The following is a 12,054-nucleotide window of genomic DNA, read 5'->3' on the forward strand; positions in this document are numbered from 1 at the left end:
CTGCATGGGTGCTAGGGAAGTTCCAGTGCTCCTTGGTACCTTACTGACTAGTGGGAGAGAAACTTGCAGAGTATCATGGAGAACACACAACACCTAGTGAGGCCTCACAGGACACTTTTGAGATGGTGGATGAGAGTCCCAAGGATTGGGAAGAACAGGTCCAATATGATACAGAAATGAAAATCTAGAAAATAAGGAAGACTTAGGCATGGCAAATAATGAGGCTAGAAGTGTTAGGGCCAGATGGTGAGTAGACCCAACTGGAGTTTTTCCTGCCTGAGTTTATCAGCTTGGTAGAGGGGTAAATTACAGATACAGTACCATGGTGACAACCAAGTTTATTTATTACTATTTTTTAAGTTTATTTACTTTGAGAGAGAGCATGAGCAGAGAGAGAGAATCCCAAGCAGACTCCATGCAGGGCTCCTCCTCCTCACAAACTGAGATCATGACCTGAGATGAAATCAAGAGTCAGCCACTTAACCAACTGAGTCACCCAGGTACCCCTAAAAAAATTTTTTTAATGTATATTTTTTGAGAGAGAGACAGAGCCCAAGTGGGAGAGGGGCAGAGAGAAAAGAAGACACAGATTCGAAGCAGGCTCCAGGCTCTGATGCAAGGCTCGAACTCCTGAACTGAGATCATGACCTGAACCAAAGTCGGATGCTTAACCAACTGAGCCCCCCAGGAACCCCTATTTATATTTTTAAATGTTTATTAAAACATTTATTTAAACTAAGTATTATTATCTGAAGGCAACTGGAAAGTTAACCTGACAGATGTCAGAGGGGTCTGTGACCCAAATGGCCCAGTGTGGCAGTCACTAGGAAAATTAACTTATTTTGAAGGAATGGATTTGAGACAAGCGAATCAAAAATCAATGCTGGGTTTATTAAAAAGAGAGTGGCAGTCTGACTTGCAGAGCCACCATTCATGATCTGTTCATTTCTGAAAAACCTGTTTCCAGTGACCTAATTGCACTTTAATGCAGCTGTAATTAATAATGATGAGAAAACATTTTGTGCATTTGCGATCTATCCAACTCCAATTGACCAGAACATTGGATGTTAGTGTTAAAAAGAAGGTAAAACATTCACAGAACACCTCTTTTAATGAAATAAGAAGAGTATCTCACATTCCGTAACTGTTTGAAACATCCAGGAGGGCCAGGTCCCTTATCTCTTCTAGGAGCGCGTACAGGCTTCTTCCCTTGGTTTGGCAGTATTTTTGATAATCTTCCTGGAGGACGTTTACTTTGACTTCTTGGGCAAGCTGAGCTTCCTCCACAGATCTGGTTACTTCTTTCACTAAATCACTCTTCAGCACAAGGGAGCTCTGATGAAACAGTTCTGCATCTGGTGTCAGGTACGGTTTGTTGCTTATTATTTCGAGCCTGATTCTGTCAGAATGGCAGCGGGAGGCCTGTACAGATATTCTCACCTGTCACAGAGGAGAAAAATGCGTTATTAGCAGATCACATTCTTTATGCTTTACATTCAAAGCAATGCTTAATGCAAATACGGACTTACTGTTACATGGTCAAACAAATGGAACGTGACCGACTCCCCTCCCATTGTGGTAGAGGTGATTTTGTTTTGAAATCGCTGAAGGGATCCTGGTTTCCATTCAGAATGGCCATCTGGGCCGCATGAGATCACCAAACCATCCTTATTTTTCAGATAAGCAGCACTTTTAATCCCAAACCTGAATGAATCATGGCGGGAGTAAAAATCCAGAGGGAATGTATACAAATCTTATGTACTTAATCTAGAATGTTAGTTTTCCTTCTAGATTAAAAACAACTTTCCTCTCATTTACCTCCAAATATTTCACGGACCAGATGGAAAAGTATTTTGCTCAATAAGAATGTAAAATCAAATCTTCACACTGATAAAGATGTACTAGATTCTAATCTTTTTTTTTTTTTTAATGTTTTAATGTTTAATTTTGAGAGAGAGAGAGAGAGAGAGAGAGACAGAGGTGAGCAGGGGAGAGGCAGAGACACACAGAATCTGAAGATGGCTCCAGGCTCTGAGCTGTCAGCACAGAGCCTGACACAGGGCTCGAACTCAGACTGTGAGATCATGACCTGAGCCGAAGTTGGTTGCCTAACCAACTGAGCCACCCAGGTGCCCCTAATCTCCTTTATACTTGGGTAATGCATTATTCTATTACATCATATACATCAGTATCTACAAATAATTGTTCATATAGCTACTTTAATCATACCTAATGAGCTGTTTGTGTTCTACACGATTTCTTAACAACTATTGTGTTAGATACAACATACCTTGGTATAAATACAAGCACGCCATTTGTTCTAATTGAATATATAACTCCATCAGATATGCAACGCTCCTCATTTTCTGGGTCTTTGTCTTTAAAATACATGCACTGGAAGAGCTCAGTGGACTGTTTCTGAGAATGCTGTGCTGCCTGGAAGAAGAAACACAACCCAAAGCATGCTGACATTCCCGGGGCAAACCTGGAATTCATACTCCCCCAGAAACGATGTCTCTAAAAAGGCTACATTCTAGAAACTATTAATACAAATGTTTTTTCTATTATTAATTAAATCAATTTTGTGGAAACCTAACTAACCACCTAGTAATCATTCCCTCAAAAATGTCTTAGAAAATTCTTTTTTTGTTTGCTCATTTTTGAGAGAGAGCGTGAGTGGGGGAGGGGCCAAGAGAGGGGGACAGAAGATCTGATGCACTGACATCAGAGAGCCAGATGTGGGGCTTGAACTCACGGACTGTGAGATCATGACCTGAGCCGAAGTTGGATGCTCAACTGACTGAGCCACCCAGGCGCCCCTAGAAAATTAATTTTTTAAGGAGATGACCGGTTTGTTATTTACGATCTGTTTATAGTTCATTCATGTAAAGTATCCACATCTATGTCTCACCTTTATTTTCAAGTCTGTCCAACCAAAATCCTGCTGGTGGAACTACAAATTAGTACTGCTATTCCAGAGGGCAGTTTAGTAATATGTATCAAAGTTTTATCTGTGCACACCTTCTGATTCAATAATTCATTATCGCCAGGAATTTACCCAGGCAGTAATCTAAGAAGTAATGTAAAAGCATATATACAACTGTGCTGCCCAATAGACCTTTCTGCAATGATCGAAATGTCCTGTACATCTGTGTTGCCTCAAAGGTCACCACTAGTCACACGTGTCTACTGCATGTGAAATGTGGCTAGTGCAACCAAGGAACTGCATTTTTAATTTTTAAGAATTTAAATAGCCAACATGGCTACTGGCTATAGTATTGCACACTAGTAAACTAGAATATTGGATACAAACACATTAAACACTTAGGCAAGTTCTAATTTTTCTATTTCACCAAATGCCCTAATTCTATGCTCTATAAAACTGTAGCCACTAGCAAACAATATGAAATAAAATACAAAGCTTCTAAAACAAAGAACTACACTGACACGGTGCTGTCAATATCAGATGTGTTAAGCAAAAAAAAACTTCAGACACAGGTATGGTACGATATTTTTCATAAATCAAAAGCACTGTCTAGAATAGTGAATAATGATTATTTTCCACTGGTAAGACGATACATGATCTTTTAGATTTCTACGTTTTGGGAAAAATATCTCACCTATTGTTAAATCTCCTAAACCCACATTAAGTCACTTCAGAATGTTCATAAATATACTGAGAGCAACATAAGAAACAATGATCTTTCATGTTAATTTCATTGGTTAGAATAATGCTAGGATTTAATTTGCTAGGATATATGGTACTTCTTCATTCCACTACACAACAAAGCCGATATTCCCTTAGCGAAAGAGATGATGGGTAAGAGAACTTAAAATCCCCTCTTACTCGGTTTCTGTTGTTGATATGTCTGCATAATTCCTCAAGATCTTTGTTGCTGAATAAACTGTCCTTAATTTCCATTTTCTTGTCTTTTGAGATGGCCGCCATTAACAATCGGTGTACTATGATATCTGAATATCTTCTTATTGGAGACGTAAAGTGAGTATATTTATCTAATGCAAGGCCTTCAAAAAGAAACCAAAAGATGGAAATAAACAAAAAGACATACTTTTAAACGACTTGCTCAAGGTTATGGCCACACAAAAGAAAATGCCATCATTCACCATAATGATGGAACTCTTCCTCTGCACACGACCCAGTGGAGAAATACAGCGCATTAGACATCGCCTGCGTGGCCATCGATCGCAGCAACCTGTTTACAATGGGATCGTTGGGGTCATTGGCGTTATCCAAAGAATCAGCCAGTGTTTTATTGGACCTGACAAAAAAAAAGTAAAAACTTTTATTTAGTCTTCAAGCAATAATTTACAAGTTAAACTAAACCTAAGGTGTACAAGTAAAAGAAACAAATTATTTTCCTTTTTTTAAAGAGAAAATAGAGACTGGAAGTATTCTATTTATCAAAATAATTTTTAAAACCCAGGAAATACAGAATTATATTAAAAGATGAAATGAAAAATTCAGCACATAATTCACTTCTATAGTGTAGCCCACTAAGAAATGGAAGAAAAATGGAAAATGAATAAGAGCATCAAGAGAATATAAACTAATGGGAGCCTTCAAGTATGACAGATGTGGATTCAAATCCAGATTCTGCCTTGACTGGTAATCTATAGGTAGGTCACTTCACCAGATGTAATTCCCTGCTGTAAAATACAAATGACACGATGTCTGAAAAGCCTTACCAAGTATACCTGGCACATGCACAGGCCATCCACAAACAAACGAACAAAAGATACTATCACAGACACAGGTGTAAAAAAACAAATCCATTTTGATAAATGATATTTTAATTAGCACTTATTACTTGAAACAAAATATTGAAAAAAATCCTCTACGTCTTTTTTATTTAATGTCTTTAGCTATTTAAAAAAAATTTTTTTAATGGTTTTATTTCTGAGAGAGAGAGAGACAGCGTGAGCAGTGAGAAGGGGAGGGTCAGAGGGAGGAAGACCCAGAATCTGAAGCAAGCTCCAGGCTCTGAGCAAGCTGTCAGCACAGAGCCCGATGTGGGGCTTGAACCCACGAACCTGTGAGATAATGACCTGAGCCGAAGTCAGACGTTTAACTGACTGAGCCACCCAGGTGCCCTTTTAGCTATTTTTTTTAAATGTTTATCTATTTTTGAGACAAAGAGACAGCATGCAAGCAGGGGCGGGAACAGAGAGACACAGAATCTGAAGCAGGCTCCAGGCCCTGAGCTGCCAGTACAGAGCCCAATACAGGGCTCGAACTCACAAACCGTGAGATCATGACCTGAGCTGAAGTCAGATTCTTACCTGACTGAGCCACCCAGGCGTCCCTATTTTTGTTTTGAAGTAAACCCAGCATGGGGCTTAAACTCATGACCTTGAGATCAGGAGTTGCATGCTCTACTGATGGGGCTAGGAAGACATCCTACACATTTTCCACAGGGAAAATCTTTTATCCTGGAGGCAGGGGGGTGGGGGGGGCAGTAAAAATGTCTCATTCTATGAGGTGACGATATAAATTTACGTTTGGTGTGGTGTTTTAGGATACTGGCTCAAAGATCTGGTGCATTTTGAAAGTATTGAAATAAATGGGATTACTTAGTATTTGCCTAAGGGGCTGATGAAATTAAACCAAGGATAACAGGCTCCTTACTTCTGCATTACAAATTGTCGTGGATCAACATTATGCCTAAAGAAACTTGTTTTAATTTTAATCTCTATACCTACATTATACAGTAAGTGAAAAGAGCTACAAGTTTTCTATTTTGGGGCAAAGATCTGGCTGTCACATTTTAAGAACTACCGTAAGATAAATAAGTGCACGGCACTCCCTTCCCTCTGCCCCCTCAAAAGAGGAATTACCGTGTATCTATGAAGAAGCCTTTTGCTTTTGCACATTCTTGTAGTTCGGAAAAAAACTCCTGGTGTGGAGGAGGGTGTTGGCGTAACAAGGCCTGATGTGGGAAGCTCTCCCAGATCTTCTTAGCTACCCAGTGGTTGGCCAGGATCATGCATTCAGCCACCGTCTCATGGACTTCCAGGGGTTGCTTAGGGATGAGGTCATGAATGTTCTTCTTCTCATCCAGTTGAACACGAACCTCTACCCCTTCCAGTTCCAGGGCACCGCAACGGTTTCGTTTAGCTCGGACGTGGCGTGCTATGTCCGTCAACTTCCCAATGGCCCACACTAGCTCCTCTAGTTTAGCTTGTCTGCTCTTCTCATCCAAGTCTCTGAATTCTGGAATATCATCGACAATGTTGAAGTTTCCATCCAGCAGTTCCTGGGCTGCTTCATAGAACAGTTTGTATGCCGATCGAATAATGGTTCTGCCATACCACACTTTCTTAATTTCATAGGAGGTTTTATCTAATTCCCATATGACACTTACGGCATACCTAAAAAACCAATAGCGCTGACATCACTATTCAATTCTTCCATTTATTTTTTTAATTAAAAAAAACTTTTAAAGTTTACTTACTTTTTGAGAGAGACAAAGAGCGTGAGCAGGAGAGGGGCAGGGACAGAGGGAGACAGCATCCCAAGCAAGGTCCAGGCTCCAAGCTGTCAGCACAGAGCCAGGCACAGGGCTCGAACCCATGAATCATGAGATCATGACCTGAGCGGAAGTTGGACGCTTAACTGACCGAGCCACTCAGGTGCCCTCAATTCTTCCATTTTTGAAGTAAGTAGAACTAGACCCTAAATGTACCTTGACAGGTTTTTGGACCAATGTCTCCATCCAAACACTCCACCACTAAATGAAACACTATTTAAAATTACAACAAAGTTAGACTAGGTTCTGTTGAGCTCTGAGCAAGTCTGAAATGAGTTCACACGTAAAGTTACAAACACTATCTTACAGTTCTCCATTTTGATTAGACTAGCATAGCACTGAAAGAGTCAAGTCTGTCGGGCTCTCTAGTATAAAGAAGAGGAAAGCTTTTCAAATCCTACAGAATAACACTGAACTATCATATCACTATCGTTGACGATTAATTAACAAAAAGTTCACTTAGTAAAGAACTGCTTTACCACCAAATCACTCTATTTAAAAACCTATGCAATAGGGGTGCTTCGGTGGCTCAGTCGGTTAAGTGTCCGACTCGGTTTCTGCTCAGGTCACGATCTCATGGCTTCCTAAGTTTAAGCCCCACTTCAGGCTCTGTGCAGACAGTGTGGGAGCCTGCTTGGGATTCTTGGTCTTCCTCTCTCTCCGCCCCTCCCCTACTCATGCTGTCTCTGTCTCTCTCAAAATAAACAAACTTAAAAAAAAAACAAAAAACCTTATGCAACATTTGCAACTCATATTAAAAAAAAGGGCTAATTTTCCTGATATGCCAGGAATTCTTATAAATCAATTACTAATAGATAAAAAACTCAGGGTGCCTGGGTGGCTCAGTTGATTAAGCGTCCAACTTTGGCTCAGGTCATGATCTCACGGTTCATGGGTTCCAGCCCCGCATTGGGCTCAGTGCTGACAGCTAGCTCAGAACCTGGAGCCTGTTTCAGATTCTGTATCTCCCTCTCTCTAACCCTCCCTTGCTCATGCCGTCTCTCTCTGTCTCAGAAATAAATAAGACATTTAAAAAGTTTTTTTTAGGGGCGCCTGGGTGGCTTAGTCGGTTAAGCGTCCGACTTTTGCTTAGGTCATGATCTCGCAGTTCGTGGGTTCGAGCCCCGCGTCGGGCTCTGTGCTGACTGCCAACACAGAGCCTAGAGCCTATTTCAGAGTCTGTGTCTCCCTCTCTCTCTGACCCTCCCCTGCTCACGCTGTCTCTCGCACGCGCGTTCTCTCTCAGAAATAAATAAAAATATTTAAAAAAAAAAAAGTTTTTTTAAAAACCTAACAGATAAAGAACTCAAAAAAATGGGAAAGAAATATTAAACGGTTCACAGAATAAAATATATAAATGACTCTTAAACATACCCAAATGTTTTATGTTTATATTTATATTTGGGTTAAACATACCCAAATATGTACTCATAATAGGAAAAATGCAAATTAAAACCACCTAAGATATTTTCTTTATTTTTTGTTTTTTGAAGTTTATTTACTTGTTTTGAGAAAGAGCCAGTGGGGGAGGGGCAGAGGGAGCAGGGGACAAAGGATCCAAAGCAGGCCCAGAGAGTCCCATATGGGGCTCGAACTCAAACCATGAGATCATGACCTGAGCAGAAGTCAGATGCTTAACCAACTGAGCCGCCAGGCATCCCTAAGATACCATTTTCATCTATCAAATTAGCAAAGATAAAAAAAATATACAACTTGCCTTGTTGGCAAGGCTTTAGGGAAACAAGCATTCTCATGTTGATGGTGGGAATCTAATTGGTTTAACCTTTATGGAGGGCAATTTGATTATATCTATCTAAACACAAATGCATATACCCTTTGACATAGAAATTCCACTTCTAGACATTTATCCTCCAGATATACTGTACTTTTAAAAATGTGAAATTACTTATGTTCCCTATAATTCAGTAGTTTTGTTTGTAATAGCAAAAGATTGAAAACAATCCAAATTTCCATAAAGAAGCAACTGTTCCATAGATAATCTATTTCCATAGATTAATATGGAATGATCTCCAAGATACATTGTTAAGAGAAAAAAAAAAGCAAGGTGCTGAACGGTGTGTGTGTGTGTGTGTGTACACACACATCACCATTTGTGCATAAAAGAGACCACACATCGACATTTGCGTGGTTGTGCATTATATCTAGAAAACCACGTAAGAATTGGTAGCTGGGGGGAAATGGCAGAAGGGAGCCTTTCATTAAATATTTTTTAGAATCTATGGATTTCAGTTTTATTACATATTCAAAGATAGCTATAAACATTAACTATAACAAATAAACAAAAAACTCCCTATGTTCATGATCTTCATGCAAAATAGCCTCAACCAGGGAATACGTACACGCAAAGCCTTATCTGTTTCTTCTCAGACTTTAGCTGAGTTTAAAAAGCCAACAACAGAGGCAGAAGCAGCCTCACAGCTAGATAAACAGAAAAGATGAGAGGAAGGCTAGAGAAATAAAGCTGCCTAAAATTAAGCGGGTACAAAGAATACAGGGGATAATGAGGGTGGGGAGTAGGGGGTGGAGCATATTAGAAAGAAGATGAGAAAGAGGCCAGAAGCAAGAGCACTGGGCATCACAGAAGAGCCAGGACAGACTCTGGAGATTAAAAAAACAGAAAGCAAAAAAAAAAAAAAAAAAAAAAAAAAAAAAACACAAAAAACCCAAAACTCACCGATCAACGCCTCCCAGAAGAGAGCACAAATCAGCGCTGAGGATGGAGGGCAGCATGTCATAGCGCCGGTCTGCTAAATAATAAGTGGTGGCCCTGTGAATGACACACATGCGAGTGTGTGACCTTCAGCAGTGAGAGGCAGAAGTGCTGACTGCAGGAGCCACGGGGAGGGAAATGGCCAAATCCTCAGTGCAAATCCCCCAAGGCTGTTGCTTTTTCATAAAGTGCAGCGGACTGGGTAATAAAGCTATTCCCATGCTCCCACTTTTCTAAGGGGTACTGCCTTGGGCTGAATATTCTTCCACTGATATGAAAAAGTGGCATGAATCTTAGTCGTCTAAGAAAAACAGGAGTGTAATGATCCAGTATTCACATAAAATGGTATTCCTACCTGAAACATTTAACTCACTGCAATTTAAAAGGAAAGTGTGGGAAAGGTTCTGTTGAAAAAAAGGAAAGGTAAATTGATCAAGGTGCTGTTTCTCTAAAGGGAAAGGGGAAGCGGACCTCAATATTTTCCCCCCTAGGAGCGGTTTGCAGAATTGCACAGAATTATGAAATGTTCGTTTTGAAAATCTGGAAGTAGAGAGGTATGGAATTTGTTATAGTCACACACACATAACCACAGTGTTCATTTCAAATAGCATTACCTTGTTCTAGCTTCAATGTCAATATATGAATTTGGTGCCACAAAGTGTGTCACATCTGCAATGTGGACCCCAAGTTCCAAGTTGCCGTTATTTAAGGTTCTGACTGAGAGTGTGTCATCCACGTCTTCACAGCCTTTTGGGTCAATGCTGAATACGAGATGGGTCTTCCTCAAGTCTTTACGTTCTCGTTCCTCTTCAGGACTCACCTTCCAGGGATTCTCAGGTGTGTTTACTGGCATCTCACACATCTGTACAAGAGTCAGACATTCGGCAATTCACACACCCCAAGTTTCCTACGAAATCCTGGGCTCTCGAAGATTCTCACTGCCACCTCCTAGAAGTCCCATCCATTTCCCATTACCTTTTGCAATTAACCTGCGCTCGCTTCTTTGGAAGCGAATAATAAATATTATTATAAATAATAATAATTATTTATTAGATGACTGAGGTGTGTCAGGAACTGTGCAAGGCTCTGGAAAGGTCAGGAGCCAAGAGGAAAGACACAATCTCCTGCCCCTGAGGACCTTACAGTCTGACAGGAAATGTGCCAGTTTCCAGCAGCTTCTTTAGTTATGAAGGCCAGAGCAAGGATAAATGGAGGCTTATCAAGAGCACAACCTCTGCGCGCCTGGGTGGCTCAGTCAGTTAAGCAGCCGACTTTGGTTCAGGTCATGATCGCACGGCTTATGAGTTCAAGCTCTGTGTTGGGGTCTGTGCTGCTAGCTTGGAGCCTAGGGCCCACTTCAGAATCTGTGCCTCCCCCTCTCTCTGCCCCTCTCCTGCTCAAACTCTGTCTTTCAAAAATAAATAAATGTTTAAAAAAAATTAAAAAAAAAAAGAGCACAACCTCTACCCCATTTTCAAATGATTCATTTGTTTAAATGCAGTTGAGCTTTTATTTCAATTCAGGCCCCGAAAAAAAAAAATCAACATGTCCCAAATGCTAAAAGCCTATTCCTTAAAGATAATTTAAGCAGGACCAATCTAGGGCATTTTCTCTCCATTATGACTTGTTTAGGCCATCAATTTGCAGTAAGTAGGCTAAATGAGGAGAGAAAATTCTAGTCCTATGAAGTTTAATCCATGCTTTATTTTATTCTAACATTTTCACTAAGAGTTGTCAAAGCAACTCAACAAATAATTTTCAGAAACTAATGTTAAACATGAAAATTTAATAATGTAAAATATTCTAAAATATTTTACTATTATAGCTACTGTTCTGTCAAAAACTATAATGAAAATAAGGACACCCATATGCTCTTGATGGCAATGCAAACTGGTCCAATTTTTCTTGAGAACAATCTACTGCTACATAAGAAAAGCCACTTAAATTTTTTATGCCCTTTGACTTGGTAATCTTACTTTAAGGATTACGTCCCAAGAAAAATGATGAGAAAGAAAAAAAAAAAAGAGCAATGTTTATAAAAATGTTTGAGGTAGCATTTTTTTTTAGACTCCTGAAAAATTAAACAGCCCGAGGCTCCACAACTGAGGAAGACTTAAACAAACCAGAGTACATCAATACACAATCAACTACCATAACTACTAAGAAGTAGCTATGTCAATACACAGAAATAATTTTAAGTGAAAGAAACAGAATAGAAAATAGCATGGGCACACTGTGAGTATAGTTATGCAAGAATAATAAACAAGACTTATGAGGATTTTATGAGATCATAAAGTGATGAAAATAGCTAATGTTTAATGTTTATCGAATTTATGTTTTCGGCAAAGGTTACAGAAACTGTTTCATGAGCATGATTTTTTGACCCATGGGTCAGAGATGTATAGAACTCAAGAAGCTGCTTCCCCGCTGCTCTGTGCAAGTCTCTGGTTGAAGGATTAGGACAGGCAGCAGAGCCCAGTAGGGTCTGTAACTAGGCGGCCTCGCAGCTGCTGGGGATGGATATGTACTGACAATACGACACTGACATGCCATTTTTAAGCACAGTTGGAAAATGTAAAACTTTAAGGGCCATGAGGCTCTAGGAAATGAACTGTGCATTCGAAACTGACTTCGGTCTGGTCCAAACACAGAATAGAGATGAGTGAGAGTCTTCTAGTATCTGTGGCTTTAGTGAGTGGTTACCCAGCACAGAGACTTTTCTTCTTCATGACCAAACAAACAACAGACAAATGCAAAAAGAAACTGTACAGAACG

General features: G+C 39.9%; 1 protein-coding gene across 6 annotated transcripts in view; it reads right to left on the bottom strand.

The window, feature by feature from the left end:
- The window catches only part of DIS3L (DIS3 like exosome 3'-5' exoribonuclease), a 53,136-nt gene that overhangs the window by 15,826 nt on the left and 25,256 nt on the right, over nucleotides 1–12,054 (bottom strand). For 3 of the 6 annotated variants that reach the window (XM_039218789.1, XM_039218808.1, XM_039218784.1), the window contains 8 exons: nucleotides 9,894–10,141; nucleotides 9,244–9,336; nucleotides 5,857–6,390; nucleotides 4,126–4,280; nucleotides 3,848–4,026; nucleotides 2,291–2,436; nucleotides 1,530–1,704; nucleotides 1,136–1,440 (listed from right to left, as the gene is read on the bottom strand). In XM_039218789.1, the coding sequence (XP_039074720.1) occupies nucleotides 1,136–1,440; nucleotides 1,530–1,704; nucleotides 2,291–2,436; nucleotides 3,848–4,026; nucleotides 4,126–4,280; nucleotides 5,857–6,390; nucleotides 9,244–9,336; nucleotides 9,894–10,141 (1,835 nt within the window). Of the gene's footprint in view, nucleotides 1–417; nucleotides 454–870; nucleotides 1,441–1,529; nucleotides 1,705–2,290; nucleotides 2,437–3,847; nucleotides 4,027–4,125; nucleotides 4,281–5,856; nucleotides 6,391–9,243; nucleotides 9,337–9,893; nucleotides 10,142–12,054 lie in introns of those variants that run through there. The other 3 variants (XM_039218800.1, XM_039218818.1, XM_039218793.1) reach the window with 2 other exon arrangements.

Source organism: Hyaena hyaena, unplaced genomic scaffold (assembly GCF_003009895.1).
Source record: "Hyaena hyaena isolate Hyena2069 unplaced genomic scaffold, ASM300989v1 scaffold_15, whole genome shotgun sequence".
Lineage (NCBI taxonomy): Eukaryota > Metazoa > Chordata > Mammalia > Carnivora > Hyaenidae > Hyaena > Hyaena hyaena.